At 42.9% G+C, this 21064-nt stretch overlaps 1 protein-coding gene and 1 pseudogene across 1 annotated transcript in view; both read right to left on the reverse strand.

Annotated features, from left to right (window-relative positions):
* Stam2 (signal transducing adaptor molecule 2) overlaps nt 1-21064 on the reverse strand; it is a 47933-nt gene that overhangs the window by 21730 nt on the left and 5139 nt on the right. Inside the window, exons 2-5 of the mRNA XM_032903287.1 lie at nt 3659-3743; nt 2528-2603; nt 2323-2421; nt 1176-1322 (exon numbers count right to left, since the gene is read on the reverse strand). Of these exons, the coding sequence (XP_032759178.1) occupies nt 1176-1322; nt 2323-2421; nt 2528-2603; nt 3659-3743 (407 nt within the window). The remainder of the gene's footprint in view (nt 1-1175; nt 1323-2322; nt 2422-2527; nt 2604-3658; nt 3744-21064) is intronic.
* LOC116902529 lies at nt 4784-4864 on the reverse strand (annotated as a pseudogene).

A 21064-nucleotide genomic window follows, 5' to 3' on the forward strand; every position in this document is an offset into this window, starting at 1 on the left:
AGATCCTCTTCCGTCTGACGGAAGGACCTACGACAGGTGTCCAGGACGCTGAGCCCTCAATAACTCTTTAACACCCGTTTCTGAGAAGGGCAGATGGGCTGCTCTTCCTTCTTAGCAGACCACTGTGCCCTTCTTCCCTTCCCACTGCTGCACGTCTCACGTGAGCCTCGGGCCTTACACTTCTAACAGCTCACTGGCTTCCTACCTCCCGCATATTCACTTTCATCAGGCAATTCTCAACTCCAGAGCTCTGTGCACATCGGCCCTTTCCCAGCATCTCCTCATCCCACTCTACCTAATGTGAACACAACGTGCTTCCTCTGTGTCCTCACCACTGCAATCTGCAGTCCTTTTTGCTCCTTGGTGCTAAGACAGACAGCATCTTCATCCATCGGTCCTTATCACTAGCAATCTAAATTAGTACTATGTTTCAGATGTATGACCATCTTTCAAATTTAGCATAATTTCTAAAATTTTTTAACTTATATCAGAGAAAGTAGGGGGACGCCTAACAGTGTGTATGAGATCAGAAGATTTTCCGAGCCGGTTCTTGTCGTCCACTTTACAGGGGTTCCTAGAACTGAACTCAGGTTTTATCAGACTTGGGTGGCAAGTACTGTTACCACAGAGCGTCTCACCAGCCCCTGATCATTAACTGCTTAAACATAAGGCTGACTGGAACGTCCTACACTTTTCACGTGAGTCCAGACTTTAGAGTGACATTCAATACACTATTTATATCTGGTTTGATTCCTAAGTTTCTGGTATTTAGAAGAAAAATACCAAACAATAGATGTCTCTACTAACAGAACCTACGTACTATGTTAGACACTCAGGGGATGCAGATGGGAAACGGTAAGACATTCCCTGCTAAGAGCTCAGCCTTGCTGATCTCTGCTCAGCACGAGCGTACCTGCTGCCAAACCGCATGACTGAGTTGCATCCTCAGGACCCACGGTAGGAGGGAACCAACTTCCCCAAGTTGTCCCTGACCACGAGTCTCTTGCTTTGACACAAGTGTGCACAAGAACACACGTGTATACACACACACACATGCTTGTGCACAAATGCACACCCACGCACACAAGCACATTTAAATAAAACCCACATGCCTTGCTAGCTTTTGCATAAGTGCCTTCAGACAGAGGGGGACACGGTCTGAACACATCTCTCACCTGGGAACCTGCTGAAGGAAAAGTAACTCCTTCTTCTTTCATAGCCTTAATAGTTGCAGATATCAGACTAAACTGGGGGTCCTTCTGGAATTCTTCTGACCATTCTACCATAAGAGATTTTAGTTTTTCACATACTTTAGGATGAGCCTTTTAAGAAAAAGGAACAAAAACAAACAAAAAATTCCTATGAGTTAAATTACTTAAAAGTGCATCCTGTGTTTGACCCCCAGAACCACAGTCAAGAGAGAGAAGTGACTCCCCACAAGCTGTCCTCTAACCTCCACACAGCACATACATACACTCACAAAACAAATGAAAACAATTTAAATTTATTAACAGAGAATCACCACCGAGATCCTCTCTAAAATAACCAGAGACACAAAAGGCAGGCATCTCCAGCCCAGCCCAGGAAGTGACAGAAGCTTAGCTCATTCATATTGTCAGGTACGGCTGCTTAATGAAAAAAAATCACCCCTCCAGAGAGAGAGAGAATTTATTTATTTATTCTTTTGCTCAAATGACTAGAAGTGTTTTATACCAGTAGCTATTTGCTCTGTTTTCTTAACATTCTCATCATGAAATTGGGATTTTTTGCATCAACTTGATCAGCAGCATGAGAATGTTGCTTCAGAGTTTGTGTTTCAAAGAAAACAGAAGGGGCCTCCACTCTGCTCTAATATAAAGACCTCTAAACACTCACGCCAGTGAGAACAACGGCCATGTCTGAAGTCAAGACTCACAGACACCTAGAGCTGAACTGCAGTCATAGGTATCCACAAACCTGTATCAGCTCTACCACTGTCTAGCTGTGTGACCCTGACACAGCCAAGCTTCGAGAGTGGTTGTTAAAAATAAACAAGGCAGTCTACACAAAATGGTCAACGCAGTGACCAGACCTCAGCCAAGATACCAAGATGAGTTCTTACCAATAATATTTACACACACACACACACACACACACACACGCACACACACACACACACACGGGGAAGAAAACAACCAGGGTGTTATAACTATCAAAAATCAAGGACAAGAAATTATTTAAAGATGGTTTCATTGGAAATGCAATTTAATTACACATAATTAAATTAGTGCACAGTACATTTATTGTGCAATGACTTAAACTTCTTTTTGATTTAGAATTTACCTTATTTTTTATCACAGCACGTACTTCTGTTGCAAAATCACGGGAACATACTTCTAAATGAAATATCTTTCCACAGTTTGCCACACAAGCTCCAAGAAGCTAGCAAGTAAGATAAAAACAAATATATAAACATCAAAATGGTCTCTGGCTTAAGTGGCTGAATGAATGCATTTTAACAGGGTCAGCTGACATGACATTTACTCACAGTTAATGCCTGCAGAGCAACATGAGGGACCTTATGGTTTACCCTTTTCATTATGGCTTTTAGGCAATCCTTTGCTCTACAAAAAAGTGGGAGAAAGTTAAGAATTTTTCAAGAGTTTCAATTCAAGTGTTAAAAATATAATGTATTTCCCAACTAAAAGCTTTAAAAATAAAATTCTGCGAACACATTCGTTAAGTAAGTCTATGTGGTTTTACATACTATCACTCACAGATGTTATAAAACTGTGTATTCTAATATTAAGGGAAAAATCTCTTCACCAAAAAGCTAGACACCATTGAGAATTATACTATTCAAATGTTTTTTCTCCCGACAGACTGACCTTTCCATCAGCAAAGCCTCATCCTGAAAAAAGCTAGCACAACACACAATCCTAACAGGCTCACCGATACACGTGGTGAGCTATGAAGAGCGGGACACAGCGAGCGGCACACATCCCCTCACATCCCTCCCACTGGAGCAGCCTAACAGCTGGGTCCTACCAAAAGCATTCATGTTTTACTTCCACTCTTCATGATATTAACTATTGTACTTAGAAAAGCTCTCATAAAAGTCTACATCACAGAGAAATTCCTCCAACAGTCAATGTGTTTACATGGTTAGCATGCACCCCTGCTATCAAAGCCTTTAGTTATCTGTCTAAACACAGATCTGATTTTCTTTTTGGGGTGTGCGTGTGTGTGTGTGTGTGTGTGTGTGTGTGTGTGTGTGTGTGTGTGTGTGTGTGTGTGTGTGTGCGTGCGCGCATGTGTGTGTTGGGGGAGTTGGGGAGAAACTCAACGACATTCTTTGTACAGCTCTAGCTGTCCTGGAACCCAGTCCGTAGTCCAAGGCTGGCCTTGAACTCAGAGGCTCCCGTCCTCTGCTCCCTCGTGCTGTGTTAAAGGTGTGCACCACCTCCAGATCTTCAGTGGACACTGCTTTTGTTTCTCAGGACAAGACCAACACAAAACCTAGCTTAGCAGGTCTCTTGACTTCTATCTCCTAAACCAAACAGCTAGTTAAGTAGTTACACAGCAAATTTAAAGACACGCTTTGACGTTTCCATAAAACCCTGCATGCCAACGCCCTTCCACATGTACACTGGAGACACGGGCTAAGCAGGCTCCTTACCCATTGGGAGTGCTTCCAACCCTGTCACAGATGTCCATGATCAGACTCCAGTCTTCGGTGGTGTTGTACTCGTTTGTGGCTTTTTCTGTAAGATGTATTAAACACACATAAATTACAATGAATCTTTTCAAAAGCATTAAGATACTGATGAAGGCCAGCAATTAAGAATCCACCTTTTCTCTAGATAAAGATCGAGAACTAAGCATGAATTTCAGAAAAGCACACACTTCTACCAACTTCAGTTTTATTTTTATGTATTTTCAAGGTTTGGCTTTTTCATTTGGTTAGTTTGGTTCACAACTGTCTGTAACTCCAGTCCTAACATGCATATGATATACAGACATATATGCAAGCAAAATGCTCATACACATAAAATAAATCTAAGCGAAAATTATATAACTTTTTTTCTTAAAAGCCTTACCCTGCCAAGAGCTGGGATTACCAACATGAGCTGCCAGGGCCAACTTAAATTCAGTTTTAAATTGTGTCCTATAATAACATGAACTAAAACTAAATGTTCTCAGATATACCAGTAAAATATCTTCTAAAATTAATTATCACAACCACAACCAATCCTAATGTTTAGCAAAGTTTTAAAAGTGTATCATCATACAAAGAAATATGTATTATCTTTCTTTTTACATTTATCAGAGTGTATGCATGTGTGTGCACACACATGTGATGCAAGCATGTATGTGGCGGCTCATGTGTGGACCCACCGTGTGAGTCCCAAGGATTTAATTCAGTTTGTCAGGCTTTCCTCATGACCCATCGTGAGGCATTAAACAGTTTGATGCATGTTACTTTCGAAGCAAAGAGGGGAACTGATAAGTACACAGAAATCTTACACAGTGGAGACTACGGAAAGGATACATACAGATTAAGGTACAAGGCATGAGTCTCCTGCTATGTCGTTTCATTGGGGCCTAGAATGCCCAGTCAAAAGAAAGCTAAGAATCAAAGGACTTGCCATATTTGCATAAAGGTTTTAAAGTATCTTTATAGAAATGTAACTCACATTCTAATATAGTTCATGCATTTGACAATAAATAGTAGTATAGCTAGTATAATTATAGGCTTATGTAGCTATCACAACTAATTTTTTTTTTTTTTTTTTCTTATGATGTGGACCTCAGACTCCCAATGTTGTGTTCATCATGGATGTCTCAGAGGACTCCCAGATGTTTTATGGTCATCAATGATCCAACATCATCCCCCCAGTCAACTGTGTTGCATTTATTGAGCAGATGATCACTAGTAGTGCTGGTTAGATTTCCATTGAAAACTAACATTAACTACCAGATGCTTGAGTGTACTTTAAACTCTAGAGCATCTTTGGCAGTGGTCACTACCTCTGTCATTGCACAGTCTTCATAGGAATCAGTTCATGGAACAAATTGTTTTCCTATGTGTTCCTTATTGAACCACTGTCTACAGTTGCTCTCCCAAGATACTCAACTCATGCAGGAAGAGGGATTACATGCAAGAAAAAAAATCGTACTGAAGAATATAGGGTGAACTCACACTCTCGCAATTTGCTGACCCAAACAGGGAATCCCAAACCTCAAGACTGAGGAGGAACTTAGAAATCACCTTGGAGGGATCTATTCTGAGAGTAAAATGCAGAAAAAAAAATGAAAAAAAGATTAACTTTCTCTTTACTCATCCATAATTTACAGCTATCTGCCTTGATCACTTCTACTCTATCCATCCCTTGCTTGAGCTATCAATCCACTTGGATTGGCTCTTCCTGACACATCAAACCACTATGACTCTGATGTCACCATACATAGCCAATGATTTTTCATAGCTTATGGGGATTCCTCTGTCATCGTTTCTGACTCAGATACTACCCAGTCAAGATTATTAGCACTCTTATATGGGATTATTTCTTATTACACAGGATTTCCAAATTTAAATTAATCTACATTAAAACTCCATGTAGAAAGTAGACTGTTCCTAATATCTCTTACCAGGATCCCAGCATGCACTGCATAGATTATGATGTGGACCTCAGATATCACAACTAATTTTAAACATTTCATTTTCTCCAAGGAAATTTGTCCTGGGGGCTAGAAAGATGGCTCAGCAGTTGAGAGCCCTGCTTTCTCTTCCAGAGGTCAGGTTCAACTCCTGGCACCCACACAACAGCTCCCAGCTGTTTTCAACTTCAATTCCAGGGACTCCATTGCCTTCTCTGGCCTCTATGGCACCAGGCACACAAGTAGTGCACAGACACAACAGGTATTTACACGCACACATGAGTACACACACACACACACACACACTTTTTTTAAGTCTTTAAAAATAAAAGTCAGATACCGAAGAAGTCTTCACTTACAAGCGGTCACATCCGTCTCTTCCCGTGCCAAGCTCCTGTCTACACAGCTACCTCGTCTGTCGTTTCACAAAGTACAATCATAAGATAGCGTTTCTGTGGCTCGCGTGCTGTTTAGCCATAGCTGAGTTGACATTCTATTGTACGGATACACCTGTTTTATTCATCTCATCAGTTTACTGAATTTGCTTTTTTTGGGTAACAAATAATGAATTTTTCCTATCAACATTCATGTATGAGTTTTAAGTTGATAGTATGTTTTCATTCCTCTCTGACATATGGCTAACAAAACCCCTGGGTCATATGGCAACATTAACTTTTAAAATTTTTCAAAATAGGTATAATAGTGTTCTCTTTACATAGTCTAGGTTAATCTCAAACTCATTATGATGCCCTAGTTGGTCTCAAAATTTCAATGTCTAATTTTGTATGTGTGCCCCCCTCAAAAAAAGGGCAAAAACAGAAACAAAAACTAAAACGCCATTTGGGATATAATACAGACAGCACTTCCCCATTCTGGGGCCCTATCTTGTACCAGTAATTATGTGTATGCATATTTACAAGAAAATGGGAGGCAAAGGGGGGAAAGAAAGGGGAATACAGCAGATACCACGCACGGAGTCCCTGTAACAGATAGTGAGAAAAGGCTAGAAACCAGGCATGCTGACTCACATCTGGACTCACATCTGGAATCCCAGCACTTAGAGGCTAAAGTTGAAGGGTAAAAGCTCAGATCATCTTGGGCTACAGAGTGAGTTCCATGCCAGCTGAGGTACCTAGTAAGACCTTGCAAGGACACACATACATGCACATGCACCCCCCACACACACACACACACACACACACACACACACACACACACACACACACACACACACACACACACAACACACCCACCCCAGCAGGCTAGGGCTTCAATCCACCATGTCTCTTTACTATGGATAGTGCCATTTTCATGTCCCACATTCACCAAGCACTACAGTTAAGAGGATTAAGATTTTTCCGGGATGGTGGCACACGTTAACTCCAACACTCTGGGAGCTGAGGCGAGAGGATCGTAAGTTAATCTAGGTCAGCCTGGACTACATGGTGAAATCCTATCTCATAAAGACGGGAGGAATGCATACACTGGCTGCTCTGCAGCTGTTTCAGAGACAGTTCTTATTTACTGTCTCTTCCCCACCTCCCACCATTATGGCGGATCTTCACTATTGCTGTGCGGCACATCAAGCAGTACCTGAGGCCCTTGGTAAATAACAGTATCACTCCCTGAATGAACAGACGCTGTGCTGGATGTACTTCTAAATCACATGACACAATGGCCACAACCTGCTGCAATGTGGCCCCGGAGAAACTGTAGATGAGCGTGGATTTCACTACTGGAGCACTTAAGATGGAGCTTCAGCTGCGATCCCATGTGGCAACCAAAGACAACGGGCAGAGTGCTGGGCCATCTGTGGCTCCCGCAACCTTCGGGAACTCGTGTAGAAGGCAAGTCTTAGAGGGCTGCAGAGCACTTCTCCTATATGCAGCTTAACCTCTGGGTCCAAAGAGTAAAGCACAGCTATTATGGTGGCTTTGCATTTATGCTTCCTCAGCCTGTGACAGTTTTATTTGTCTCTGCTATGACAGCACCTACTACTTTTCATTTTTATACCATGCCATAAAGTGTGAACCACTTGAAAATTAACTATGTACCCACAATCTCTTCTGTATGTATCTCACTTCTTTCTCACATATCAGCCCAAAGACCCACAGGTACATTCATATGTATATCTGACCCTTGTTTCGTATATAGTATAAGTCAGGAACAGAAAAAATTTTCACAAAACTTATTAAACAGCACCAACATTTAAAAATCTGCCCTGATGCTGGAGAGAAGGCTAGGTGATTAAGAGCATCTATTGTTCCTGCAAAAAAAACTGGGTTTGACTCCTAGCACCCACATATGGGCTCACAACCACCCCTTTCAGGGGATCCAACAGGCATACATGGTGAACTTAAGTGCACATAAAAAAAATTCATACACACAAAGTAAATAGAAACAGAAAAAAAAAAATCTGTCCTTTCTAGGGGCCAGGCATGGTAGCTCACACTTTTAATCCCAGGACTCCGGAGGCAAAAGCAGGAGGATATCTGAACTCAAGGCCAACCTGTTCTAAGCCAGCACAACACAGAGAAACACTGTCTCACAAGCAACAACAAAAAGATCTGTCCTTTGCCACTAATCTGAAAAGTTAGCACCATCATTGCCAACCTTATTGATGACGCCTATGTCCAATATACACAAACACTGCTCCTTCAACCAGTCTATGAGGTCTAACCTTGGACTGTCTAACTACTTCCGCTAGAACATAACTTTTCATGATTATTTTTTCAGTTTTGGCTACGTAATACAAACAGGTACAGAGCCTATTCTGATAACCCCAAAAGCCTACCAATAATATGAAAATACAGGAAGAAAATACTCTTTATTTGATTTGAGTCCCACAGAAAATGGAAGTATTCTGATTTGAATAGACCATTAACCCTAGTTTACTCTGTATAAATATGGGGTTCACAATTATTCTCTTAAAAATGTATAAAATGTGAAGACTTTATAATGCCCTGCCAAAATGGACTTCATTTTTCAAGTGAACTAAGTAACAGTTAAATTATGTACTTAGGAATATTTTAAATTCCTGGAAAAGTTTAAATATTATAATTAAGGACCTTTCTTTTACAGCATGTCACTGTGCCCAGTACTGGGGCTGCAGCTTAAATTTACCCAGTGTCAAAAGCATAGAGGGGAGAGAGCTCAAAGAGCCCGCCTGGGGCCTAACTGCGAAACTTCTAGAGTTCGGTGGGTGTAAGTCATAACACTTCATCACCAGGCTTTGATTACTGTATATAGAGAACCTCAAATACACCATGAAACAGTTCAGAAAGTCTCTAACAATATCCTAAGAATCACTCCTTCAATACCTACAAGGAACAAAAAGTCTCCTCTATACAGTCCATTATGTTCACAGCATGGCTTTGAAAAGCATCCAAGTCTACCCATAAAACTTCTAATACAACAGGCTGTATCAGTAATGGGACTCAAACTGTATAAAACCAGAGCTTCGCCAAGAAATCGTTAATGCTCCTCCTCCTGTTTGCAAATAAGAACTCGTGACTAGTCTCTGGCTCCCATGTTGGACGAAGAACCTGGCATCGATTGGCTACTCCTCCAAAACCAGCTGTAAGTAAGATGGAAGGTATGAGACAACGGCTGTGGGAAGTGAGGACAGGCTGGCAGTTCTGGGGTCTTTGAAGGCAGAGAAGTGTGGAGGAAGCCTCATGATGGCCCCCAACTTCCTACATGGAAATGTTAGGCCAAGACTAGCCCAATGGAGAAGCCGAGACAGGCACCAAAACAAAAGCCTTCTGAGCACAGGCAGGTCCCCAGGGAGGGCTCAGCTGGGCCTGGGTAAGGTGATGGCCCATGCATGGTCCACAAAATGCAGCAGAGATCTAATAAAGCCTTTACTGTACTGGGAGTTGTCCTGCCTTTAAAACTGGAAGCCATAGGGTTGGGGATTTAGCTCAGTGGTAGAGCGCTTGCCTAGCAAGCGCAAGGCCCTGGGTTCGGTCCTCAGTTCCAGGAAAAAAAAAACAAAAAAACAAAAAACTGGAAGCCATGTCACTCCCAAAATTGGTATGTTGATGCCCTAAACCTAGGATGGCAGGATCTGGAGATGGGGCCATTAATGAAGTTAACTGAAGTCCTAAGGATGGAGACCTGAAGCTACAAAACTAGTGTCCTTTTACGGAGTCACTCCAGAGCTAGAAAGCAGTGGTCTGCAACCCAAGGATAGCTCTCAGACACTAACCCTACTGGCATTTGACCTTGGACTTCTAGTCCCCAGAACTGAGAAAATAATTTCTTCTACGTAAGCTACCCAGACCACAGCATTTTGTTAAGGCAGCCTACACAGATTAACAAAAAGTGAAGGGAACATTTCATACACTCAGCTGGAAGCCCCAAAAGGCCACGTCTTACAAGAGTCCTTTAGAATATAAATTTCAAAATCAAAATTATGACCAAGTTAACAAGACTTTCAAGATCATCCATTAATATAACTGCCCGACAGAACAGAGAGTAAATGTGGCATCTAGCATATTAAAAAGTACCACATCCACGATGATCACTCCACAGATGCAGCCAGTCACCACAAAGAGATACCAGCACAATTCAAAGAAGTTACTATACACGTTTCTAAGAACTCAAGGCAAAGGTGACCATAATAAAGGAGCAGAGCACGTGTTTGGCAGAAGCCAGGGACTATAGAAATGCAATTTCTTAACTAAGAAGGGTATCAACTGGAAAACTGGGAAGGGCCTGGGAATACAGCTCTGTGGCAGAGCATTTACCCAGCACACATGCGGCCCTAACATCGCCTGCAAGCAGTACAAACAACAGTCCTCAGACTTAAAAAGCAGATCTAGTTATGCAAATACAGGGTTAAGAAAAATGAATGGGAGTTATAACACTTTTTAAACAAGCAAATAATCAGAACCTCAACTGTATTGGGCTTCAAAGCTTACCGTGGAACAAAAAGACAGAAAATGGACAATTTAAAGATTTATTTATTATATATAAGTACACTGTAGTTGTCTTCAGACACACCAGAAGAGGGCATCGGATCTCATTACAGATGGCTGTGAGCCACCATGTGGTTGCTGGGATTTGAACTCAGGACCTCTGGAAGAGCAGACAGTGCTCTTAACCACTGAGCCATCTCTCCATCCCTGGATAATTTAAAACACTACAGGCAGAGACAGGTAGATGCATGTGAGTTCAAGGACAGTCTACCCTACACAGTAACTCCAGGCCATCCAAAGCTATACAATTAATATCTGCCTCAAAAGCAAAAAACAAAAGGGGTGGGGGTGGGAGTAGGGGAGTAAGAGAAAATCCCTTACACAGTGTTAGCTAATAGTTCTGCAGTTTAAAATCCCAGCAAATTCTACATTTTATGTCCAGCGTAGCACAAGGCTTATTGTTACCGTATTGGTATTGCTAAATTAAATCATTTTAATTAAATACAAATGTATTAGAACCAAATGATAAGGACTGCTTATAAATTAATTCATAGTTTAAATCTTTTATTAAGTGAGTATGAACTATTAAAATTGGAAACCATCTACAGTATATACAGTTAGCCCCCTTAATGCATTTGAGAGGGAGAGACGGGGGTGGGGTGGGGGGGGAAGGGGATGGGGAGGTTTGTCTTATAGCATAAATGGGCCTCAAACCTGCTCCAGAGTCAGGAATGATCCTCAGCCTCATTCCCCTGCCTCTACTTCCCTGGTAGGATTACAGGTGGGCACCACCACACCCAGTTTGTGCACTGCTGGGGATTGAACCCAAAGCTCTACTCATGCTACTCAAGCATTTTACAAATGGGCCTAAACCCACAGCCCAAACACAACATGCCTTACAATTTCCAATCACATGGTAAATAATAAATAAATCATATGATTTAAAAAAAAGACAGTTACAGAAAGCAACAAAATTTTATCATGATTAAAATAATATATATCAGAGCCAGGCATGGTGGTACACACCTTTAACCCCAGCACTTTCTTTTTTTTAACTTTTTAGTAGATATATTTCTTTACTTACATTTCAAATGTTATTTCCTTTCCCAGTTTCCTGTCCATAAGCCCCCAACCCCTCTCTTCCCCCTCCTCCATATGGGTATTCCCCCCATACATCCCCCTTACTGCATCCCCCATACCCCCCTGCACTGGGGGGTCCAACCTTGGCAGAACCAAGGGCTTCCCCTTCTACTGGTGCCCCAACAAGGCTATTCTCTGCTACATATGCAGTTGGAGCCCTGGGTCAGTCCAGGTATAGTCTTTTGGTAGTGGTTTAGTCCCTGGAAGCTCTGGTTGGTTGGAGTTGTTGTTCTTATGGGGTTGCAAGCTCCAACTCTTTCAATCCTTCCTCTAATTCCCCACAAGGGGGTCCTGTTCTCAGTTTGGAGTTTTGCTGCTAGCATTGACCTCTGTATTGGACATGCTCTGGATGTGTCTCTCAGGAGAGACCTATATCCAGTCCCTTTCAGAATAATTTTCTAGTTTTGGTGGCTGTATATACATGGGCCACATGTGGGGCAGACTCTGAATGTTCCTTGAGTCACTGCTCTAAACTTTGCTTCCATGTTCCCTCCTATGGATAATTTTTTTCCCTTTTTAAGAAGGAGTGGGAGCATCTACATTATGGTCATCCTTCTTGAGCTTCCTGTGGTCTGTGGATTGCATCTTGGGTAATTTGAGCTTTTGGGCTAATATCCACTTACCAATGAGTGTATACCATATGTGTTTTCTGTGATTAGGTTACCTCACTCAGGATATTTTCTAGTTCATTCCAGTTACCTATGAATTTCATGAAGTTATTGTTTTTGATAGCTGAGTACTACTCAGTACTCCACTGTGTAGATGTACCACATTTTTTTAATCCATTCCTCTCTTGAAGGGCATCTGGGTTCTTTCCAGCTTCTGGCTATTATAAATAAGGCTGCTATGAACATAGTAGAGCATGTGTCTTTGTCATATATTGGGGCATCTTTTGGGTATATGCCCAAGAGAGGTATAGCTGAGTCCTCAGGTAGTTCAATGTCCAATTTTCTGAGGAACCTCCAGACTGATTTCCAAAGTGGTTGTACCAGTCTGCAATCCCACTAACCATGGAGGAGTGTTCCTCTTTCTTCACATCCTTGCCAGCATCTGCTGTCACCTGAGTTTTTGATCTTAGCCATTCTGACTGGTGTGAGGTGGAATCTCAGGGTTGTTTTGATTTGCATTTCCCTGATGACTAAGGATGTTGAACATTTCTTTAGGTGCTTTTTGGCCATTCAATAATCCCCAGCTGAGAGTGTTTTGTTTAGCTCTGTACCACATTATTTAATAGGGTTATTTGGCTCTCTGGAGTTTTAACTTCTTGAGTTCTTTGTATATTTTGCATATTATCCCTCTATCAGATGTAGGATTGGTAAAGATCTTTTCCAAACAGGTGAACAAATTGAAAATGGAAATAGAAGCAATAAAGAAAGCACAAAGGGAGACAACCCTGGGTATAGAAAACCTAAGGAAGAGACAAGGAGCCATAGATACAAGCATCACCAACAGAATACAAGAGATAGAAGAGAGAATCTCAGGGGAAGAAGATACCATAGAAAACATGGACGCAACGGTCAAAGATAATGGAAAATGGAAAAAGCTCCTAGCTCAAAACATACAGGAAATCCAGGACACAATGAGAAGATCAAACCTAAGGATAATAGGTATAGAAGAAGGTGAAGACTCCCAACTTAAAGGACCAGTAAATATCTTCAACAAAATTATAGAAAACTTTCCTAACCTAAAGAAAGAGATGCCCATAAACATACAAGAAGCCTACAGAACTCCAAATAGATTGGACCCCAGCACTCTTGAAGAGGTAAGCACTGATTGGATTGCTGAAACCCAGGCCAGCCAGGACTGCACAGTGAGTTCCAGGCCAGGTACATTGGTCTCTGACAGGTTCTCCTGCTTGAGAGGGCTGAAGATATCTTGGACCCTCTCTTTCAAGTACATCAGCGTCAGTTTTCTGCTGTGGATGGCTCCCTCATTAAAGCCTAGCTTTAATTCCTTTTCACAAACTGGAGGCTTAGCTGGGTGGGGTCTTAACCCTGAAGTTACCACTCCCTTTATTTCATTTAGCATCAGGCTTTTCTTTAAACATTATCTCTCTGAGCACAGGACTTAGCTCCAGGACACTTCCTGGTGCTCCTCAAACTGTACCCTTTGCCTTTCTGTTTGTCCAGCTGGCTCTTTTTCATTATAGATCTACATTAGAGCAATTACTAGTAACCCCATGACAATACTAGGCTGTCTTTAAAATCTCCTCTGCTAACACAATTAATCCAACACTCTCCAATACAGCCTCTGGCAGATCTTTCAGACAAGAGCCAAGAGCAGCCACAGTCTTTGCCAAGCTATCACCAGGATGGTATCTAGGCCACTCACTCATATCCTGCCCTCTGAAAATGGGCTGGGCTGTCGTTACTTACATTGCTCTTAGCACCACTGCCATCCATGCTCCTATCAGTAGGATCCATTGACCCCCACTCACAGCATTCAACCGCTTGTCTACTCTACACAAGCACTCTACAGTCCACCACAAGCAGCATGGTTAAGCTATCACAGTAATATCCTAGTCACTGGTACCAACTTGGTCTTGGTTACTGTTCTACTGCTGCAAAGAGGCCATGACCAAGGCAATGCTTATGAAAGGAAGCCTTTGACTGGGGGCTAGCTCAGTTTCAGAGGGTTAGTCCATGCAGGCAGGTACTGGAGCGGAACTGAGATCATGATCCTAGGTAGAGTTGGGGCTTCGGACATGGGCTTTAGTTATTTGTTTGGTGGCTGGTTTTTTGAGACAGGACTTCACTGTGAAGCCTTGGTTGTCCAGGAAGTCACTCTGTAGACCAGGCTGGCCCTGGCCTTGAACTCACAGAGGCTGCCTTTAAGTGCTAGGATTAAAGGTGTGTAAGCCTGTAAGCCACTGAACCCGTTTTTGGTATGTGTTTACATGATGTAGGTGCATGAACTACAGTGCATACTTGGAGGTCAGAGGTTAACTCTGCGGAACTGGTTTTCCCCATCCACCTTTATATCAGTTCCAGGGATCAAACTCAGGTTGATAAGCTTGCACAGAAAGCACCTTTACCCAATGAGCCATAGCACCAGCCTACATAAGGCTTTGGAAATTGTTTTTAGGGTATATATTTTATGTGTATTTTGCCTTCATATATGTATGTATGTGTAACCACATGCATGCATAGTATCCATAGAGGTCCGAGGAAGGCAATGGATTCTCTGGAACTGGAATAGAGCAGCTGTGAGTTGCCAAGTTGATGCTGGATCCTCAGGAAAAGTAGTAAGTTCTCTTAATGGCTGAGCCATCTCTCCAGCCCCAGAGTTTTTCTTTTCTTTTCTTTTCTTTTTTTTTAATAAAAACTAGTGTTAATACTTTCAGGCAGTGGGACCCCTAATGAGAGAAATTCTTCCCTAAGGGCCCGCCTTCCAAGGTTGTTACATGTCCTCTCCATGTCCTCTCCTTGGAAACAGCTCGCTATAATTACCTGAGATAGTAAGACAAATGTATCTTCCTGATTTATGAGTAAACAGTGTGTGCTTGTGCCACTATGATTGTTTAGTACTGTTAAGTTTCCAGACTACATAATTCTTCCTCTTTTTCTTATGAGGCAGCTGTGGACAACAAGCTTCCCTGCTTCCACCTCCAATGTGCTGAGTTGACAGGTGTGTCACCATGTTTGACTTATGTAGCACTGGGGATCAAACCCACTCTCCAACTTGAGTTATATCCCCACCCCTAAAGCACACGACTCTTACATAGTTAAATTTAGGGGCTAGAAGAGTGGTTAAGAGCACTTGCTGCTCTTCCAGAGGACCACGTTTGTTTCCCAGAACCCATGCCACTGACTCACTGTGGCGCACAACTACAGTTGCTGGGGGAGGGGAATCTGACGGCTCTTCTGGCCTCTGAAAGCATACAGCCACCTGGAATATACATGCATGCCATGCACTCACACACATATAATTAAAACATATCTTTTTTAAAAGCTAAATTAAAAACAAAACTGTGCATTGTGCACACACTTCAAGATGAAGCAGTACTTAAGGCGGGGTACCGACCAGATGGTAAGAGCCCCTAACAGCTTCTCAGCATTCTGTATCTGCTAAATCATCACTCCTCAGCCAAAAAGCACCTCCTCCACTTTGTGGACACAGAAATTGAGACACAGAAAAGCAACTAGCATGGGTTATACAGCAAAGCATTTCTGGATGGCGGTGTGCTCCAAGTATAAGCTCCATCCAGTGTTTGAGACAGGGTCGTAGCTAGCCCTGTCCAGGAACTTGCTATGTAGAAGGCCTACCTGCTTCTGCCCACAAAGTACAAGGATAAAGGCGCACCACGTGCCTGGCTCTGAAGCACTACTATTAAAATGACTTCTGCATACACTTTTTGTTAAAAATTGCCAAATAGATTCTTCCCAAGTTATTTTTCAATTTTCCTACGCATAAACATCCTAAAAAATGCAGGATAGGACAAATCCTACCACACGCAATCAAGCAAGACACCATGATTAACTCTATTTGCTCATCACACTGAATATTCTTGACACTGGGCAGATGGCTCAGTGGGTAGTCACGCACTCAAGCAATGTGCTCACGTGCGTGCACATGCGTGCACACACATGCACGTACACACACACACACGCACGCACACATATGACCTAAATTCAGATATGTAGCACCCACATGTAATGCTGGGTGCTGGGGAAGTAGAGGCAGAAAGGTCCCTGGAGCTTGCTACCAGGCAGCACACACAGCCTTCTCTCTGAGCTCCATGTTCATTAAGAACATCAGCCTCAAAAATCCAGGTGGAGAACAACACGTGATTGGCTCGTGGTTCCCACTCCTGCAGGCACAGATGCACAGCTGCACACTCGTGACACACACGTGTGACACACACTCCTCAGGTCTTGCTCTGCTGCTCTTCTGTTCATTTGTCACATCATCTTTTTTTTTTTTTTAAAGACAAGTTGGGAGCAGACAAAAGAAACTTGTCTTAAGTACACTGCCATTTTGACCTCAGACTCCATTTTACCTAAGCTACCAACCCCCTTTCTAAGCAACAGTAGTTACCCAAAAAGCATAATGCCTGTTCCTAACAACAGAAAGAACAAATGAATTTAATTGGCTGGGCAAAACAGATACATTTGACATCAACTGACAATGACGGAACACTTGGGAAAGTCCCTAATCCCTGAGTTCTGATAGGTAAAAATTCTAACTGTAACTTGGCCCAGGTGCTGGAGGTTTGTGTGCTTATAAACCCTACTTCAGCCCCCACTCAAGGCTGCCAGAAGAAGCCAGGCTCCAGAGCCCTTGTCTGGTGGCCCTGATCAACCAGCGACTCTGCTGTGTGCTGGGAATAATAACAGGTTTTGCTATCTCATGAGCCCACTGAGGTCTTCTCTCCCCTGCCTCCTGGTGCACAACAGACAAGGTGTAACACTCTCTGCACAACCCTGACTGACCTGGAACTCACTTTATAGAAGAGGCTAGCCTTAAATTCAAGAGATCCACTGCCACCTGAACCCGGCATTAAAGGCATCCATCCTCCTCCACATCTAGTGATCAACCAACATTTTTTTCCAGACACTAAGGAGTTTGGCAGATAAAAGAAAAATCAGCAAAACTCAAAATCATTTGCTTGCCTTTTATTACTTTAAATCACTTACCAAAATGGCAAAGACAAAAGAGAATCCAGAGGCAGATCTCACATTCCTGAAAATTCACTGTCAGCTGGCCAATTCTGCCAGAATGCCCTCTGAATACTCTCAGGGGAGGACCCTAGAAAACAAACACGCTCACTTCTACATCCAGCACCTTGGAGGCAGAACAGAGTTTAAGGCTAGCTTCAACTACACAGCAGGTTTGAGAACAGCCTTGAGGCACTAGCTCAGGACACCAAGTAACTGAGAAAGGGGAGATGGTTCTGTTGGTAAACTGCTGGCAATGCAAGAGTAAGGAAATAAGTCCTCAGCATCCACACGGAAGCCAAGTGCATCACTGGCGAGGCGGGAAAGGAGAACAGGCAGGCCTTGCTAGCCTAGCCCAGTCAGTGCATTCTACAGACAGTCCGAGATTCCATTTAAAACACTAAGGTGGCGAAGGATAGATGAGGTCACTTAACATTAACCTCTAGCTTCCAAACACATGTGCAGACATGTGTGAGCACACACAAACACACACAAAATAAGCAAAAATTATAATTAACTTCAAGGATAAATAAAACAATGAGATGATACAGCTAAAATAACAAAAACCATAACACTGTTCCATAACAAATTTGTGACATGAAACTGATATTAGTGGGCTTAAATTAAATAAATGGACACCTTAGAATACCAAAAAACTGCAGGGGCAAAGGACTATGCTCTGTGTTCTGTCACAATGACCTTCAATTCCCATACTAAATATGAACATTTATTAATTATTAGGCAATATTTCTGAGCTAATCAAATAGTAAGTTTAGAAAAAGTTAGGACTGAAGAAAGATGAAGATCTGTGTACAGACACCCAGTGCCTATAAAAGATGTGGGGCGTGGTCAATGTGCACCTGTGGTGGGGGTAGAGGGACAGGAAGGTGACTGGGATTTGTCGGCCACCAGCCAGTTCCAATGGAGACCACCCAAGGGAGCAAGTGATAGAGCAGGACACCTGATGCATCTACCTGAGCACGGGCATGTACACTTGGGCACACGCACGCATGCACTCACATGCACGCTCACACACAATGCATATCTGTGCACTCACTCCTACCCCGCCCCCCACTCCACTCCACATCCTCAAATGTTAGTAGTATTTCTAATACTCCAGGTTTTGTAAGTTACACTAACACATCTCAGGACATACGCAGGTTTTCAAGAGAAGCTTCTCCACATACATTTTCACATTAACTTACATTCACTGGGGGAGGGCAGGCATGTGCCATAGTAGGTCTGTGCTTGTCAGAGCACAATTTGAGGGACTTGGCTCTATCCTTTCACCATGTAGGTTCCAGGAATGTAACTTAGGTATCAGGCTTGCTGGCAAACACTTTACCAGCAGAACCACTTCACTGGTTCTGTAGTCTCCTTATCAATATAATTTTGGAGGGGCATATCATCTTGCTGTATTCTGGCCTGGGCTAACCCTGAACTCATGGGTTAAAAGTTGTCCTGCTTTAACTTCTTAAGTATGTGTCACTAACTCATTTAAACATTATACTGAAAGCTGAAGTGGCACCCATCTATAATCCCAGAAGCCAGGAGGGTTAGCCAGGAGAATCCTGAGTCTAAGGCCAGCCTAGGCTACATTGCAAGACTCTGTCTCAAAATAAATGAAAATTGTATTAAACGTGCAAGACACAGTGGCACACGCCTAAAGTCTCAGCTACTTGAGAGGCTTTGACAGGAAGATCGTTTGAGATCAGCAAAAGATGAGCCCCTGCCTCAAAACTCACCCTGCTGCAGCCTCCCTTGCCCATAATGCTGCGTCTTTGTCACTGACCTATAGTCCCAACACTCAGGAAGTTAAGAAAGGAAGATCTCTTGACCTTGGGATTCAAAGCCAGCCTAGGCTAAAACGCAGTGAGCAGGTGTGTCAGGAATGACACTGAATTAAGGACACAGCAGAGCAGTGTTAGAAACCTGTATCAGCACTGCTTCCTTCAAGCCTTTTTATTCTGTTATGCTGCTGTGCATTAAACATAGGATGTGTCTGTGCTAAGCAAACAGTAGCTATGGGTCATAAGTCCAGGCCACGCCTTCTTAAGTGTCACACCGGTGAGTAAGCAGCCTGCGTTGCATCAACAGTCAGTCCCAACGAGAACTACCCTACAGGACACTCCATTTTCATATTGCCTCAATTACATATCAAATGAAAGCCCTGGAAACTTAACAGAACTGTTTCCACGGGATGTACAGGGACACAGGTGCCTGTTCTTCAAGCACTGGCACTTACAAATCCATTAAGAAAACAATGTTAGGGGCACTTTACAAGAGGGCAGCAATGTTTACAATGCCTGGGAAAGCAGACGATGCCAGCAGGCAATGTGAGAGTCAGTCTTAGCACAGAAATGCTGGATGGGGGTAGTAGTACACACTTGCAATCCCAGGCCTTGGGAAGGAGCAAAAGACAGAAAGATTGCAAGTTCAAGGCTGCCCTCAGATTCCAGGATAGCCTGGGTCATACAAGATCCTCTCTCCAAACAAAAGAATATGGGAGTTAGAGAGGTGGCTCAGTGTTTAGGAGCAGTGTTATTCTTACAGAGGACCCAAGTCCAGTTCCCAGCACCGCACCGTGGCTCACAACCATCCACAACTCCAGTTTCAGGGGAATCCAATGCTTTCTTCTGATCTTCACAGGCACCAGACATGCAGTGGTATACACGCACGCAGGCAGGCAGAACGTAAGATAAATCTAAAGAAAAATGTAAACTAACAAAAATAATTAAGTAAAGGCTGAGAGGAAAGAATGTATAAGCAATACTAAATGTCTCTGGTTTCTAGAACAGTACTTGTTTTAGCAAGAAGGTTGGCAATACTGGCTAATACTGTGATTATTTTAGGAAAGAAATTGTTAGCTAAATTACATTCAAAATCTTCGTTACTGAGGGCTGGAGAGAAGCTCAGAGGTTAAGAATATATAGTACCCGACTGGACACAGTAGCCCATGCCCTTAGTCCCAGCACTCAGGAGGGACAGATCTCAGTGAGTTCAAGGCCACCCTAGTCTACATAGTGAGTACCAGGACGGCCAAAGAGCTACATAGAGAGAATCTATCTCAAAAATGATATAAACAAACAAACAAGAAAACGAATGAACATTACTCTAACAGAGGCCTAGCGTTCATTCCCAGCATCCAGGACACGTGCCTTGCGACTGCTATAAGTACAGCCCCACGGGGTGATCTGATGCCGCCATGTTGCCTCTGAGAGCACATGTACTCAAATGCTCATGTCCACACACAGATACATGTGATCAGGAATATAGAAACTATTATTTTTTAAGAGATTATAACTGAGTGGGCACGGTGGAGACTGCACTAGAATCTGATATAGGTGTGCTCCAAGGTCAAGATCAGCCAGGTTATGAGGGCAGCCTGGCTACGCAAAAAAACACTGTGTGACTGGAAATTTAAAAAAAAAAAAATCACCAGTGGCTCTTGCCTCCAGCTTACCTGGGAGGGTGAGGCAGGAGGATACCTTGAGCTCAGGAGTTTTGGAGAGAGAGAGAGAGAGAGAGAGCCAAGACCATCTTTAAGCAGATGTCAGAGTTAGGGACAGAAGGCAAGCACTGAGGAAAGAGGACAGGGATATAGCAGAGTGGGAGAGAGCTTTTCTGACACATGAGAGACTGTCAGACCCACAGCAGAAAGGAAAAGAGAAAGGTAAAGAAAGAGGGCAGCCATGGAGGGAAGAG

Source organism: Rattus rattus, chromosome 5 (assembly GCF_011064425.1).
Source record: "Rattus rattus isolate New Zealand chromosome 5, Rrattus_CSIRO_v1, whole genome shotgun sequence".
Lineage (NCBI taxonomy): Eukaryota > Metazoa > Chordata > Mammalia > Rodentia > Muridae > Rattus > Rattus rattus.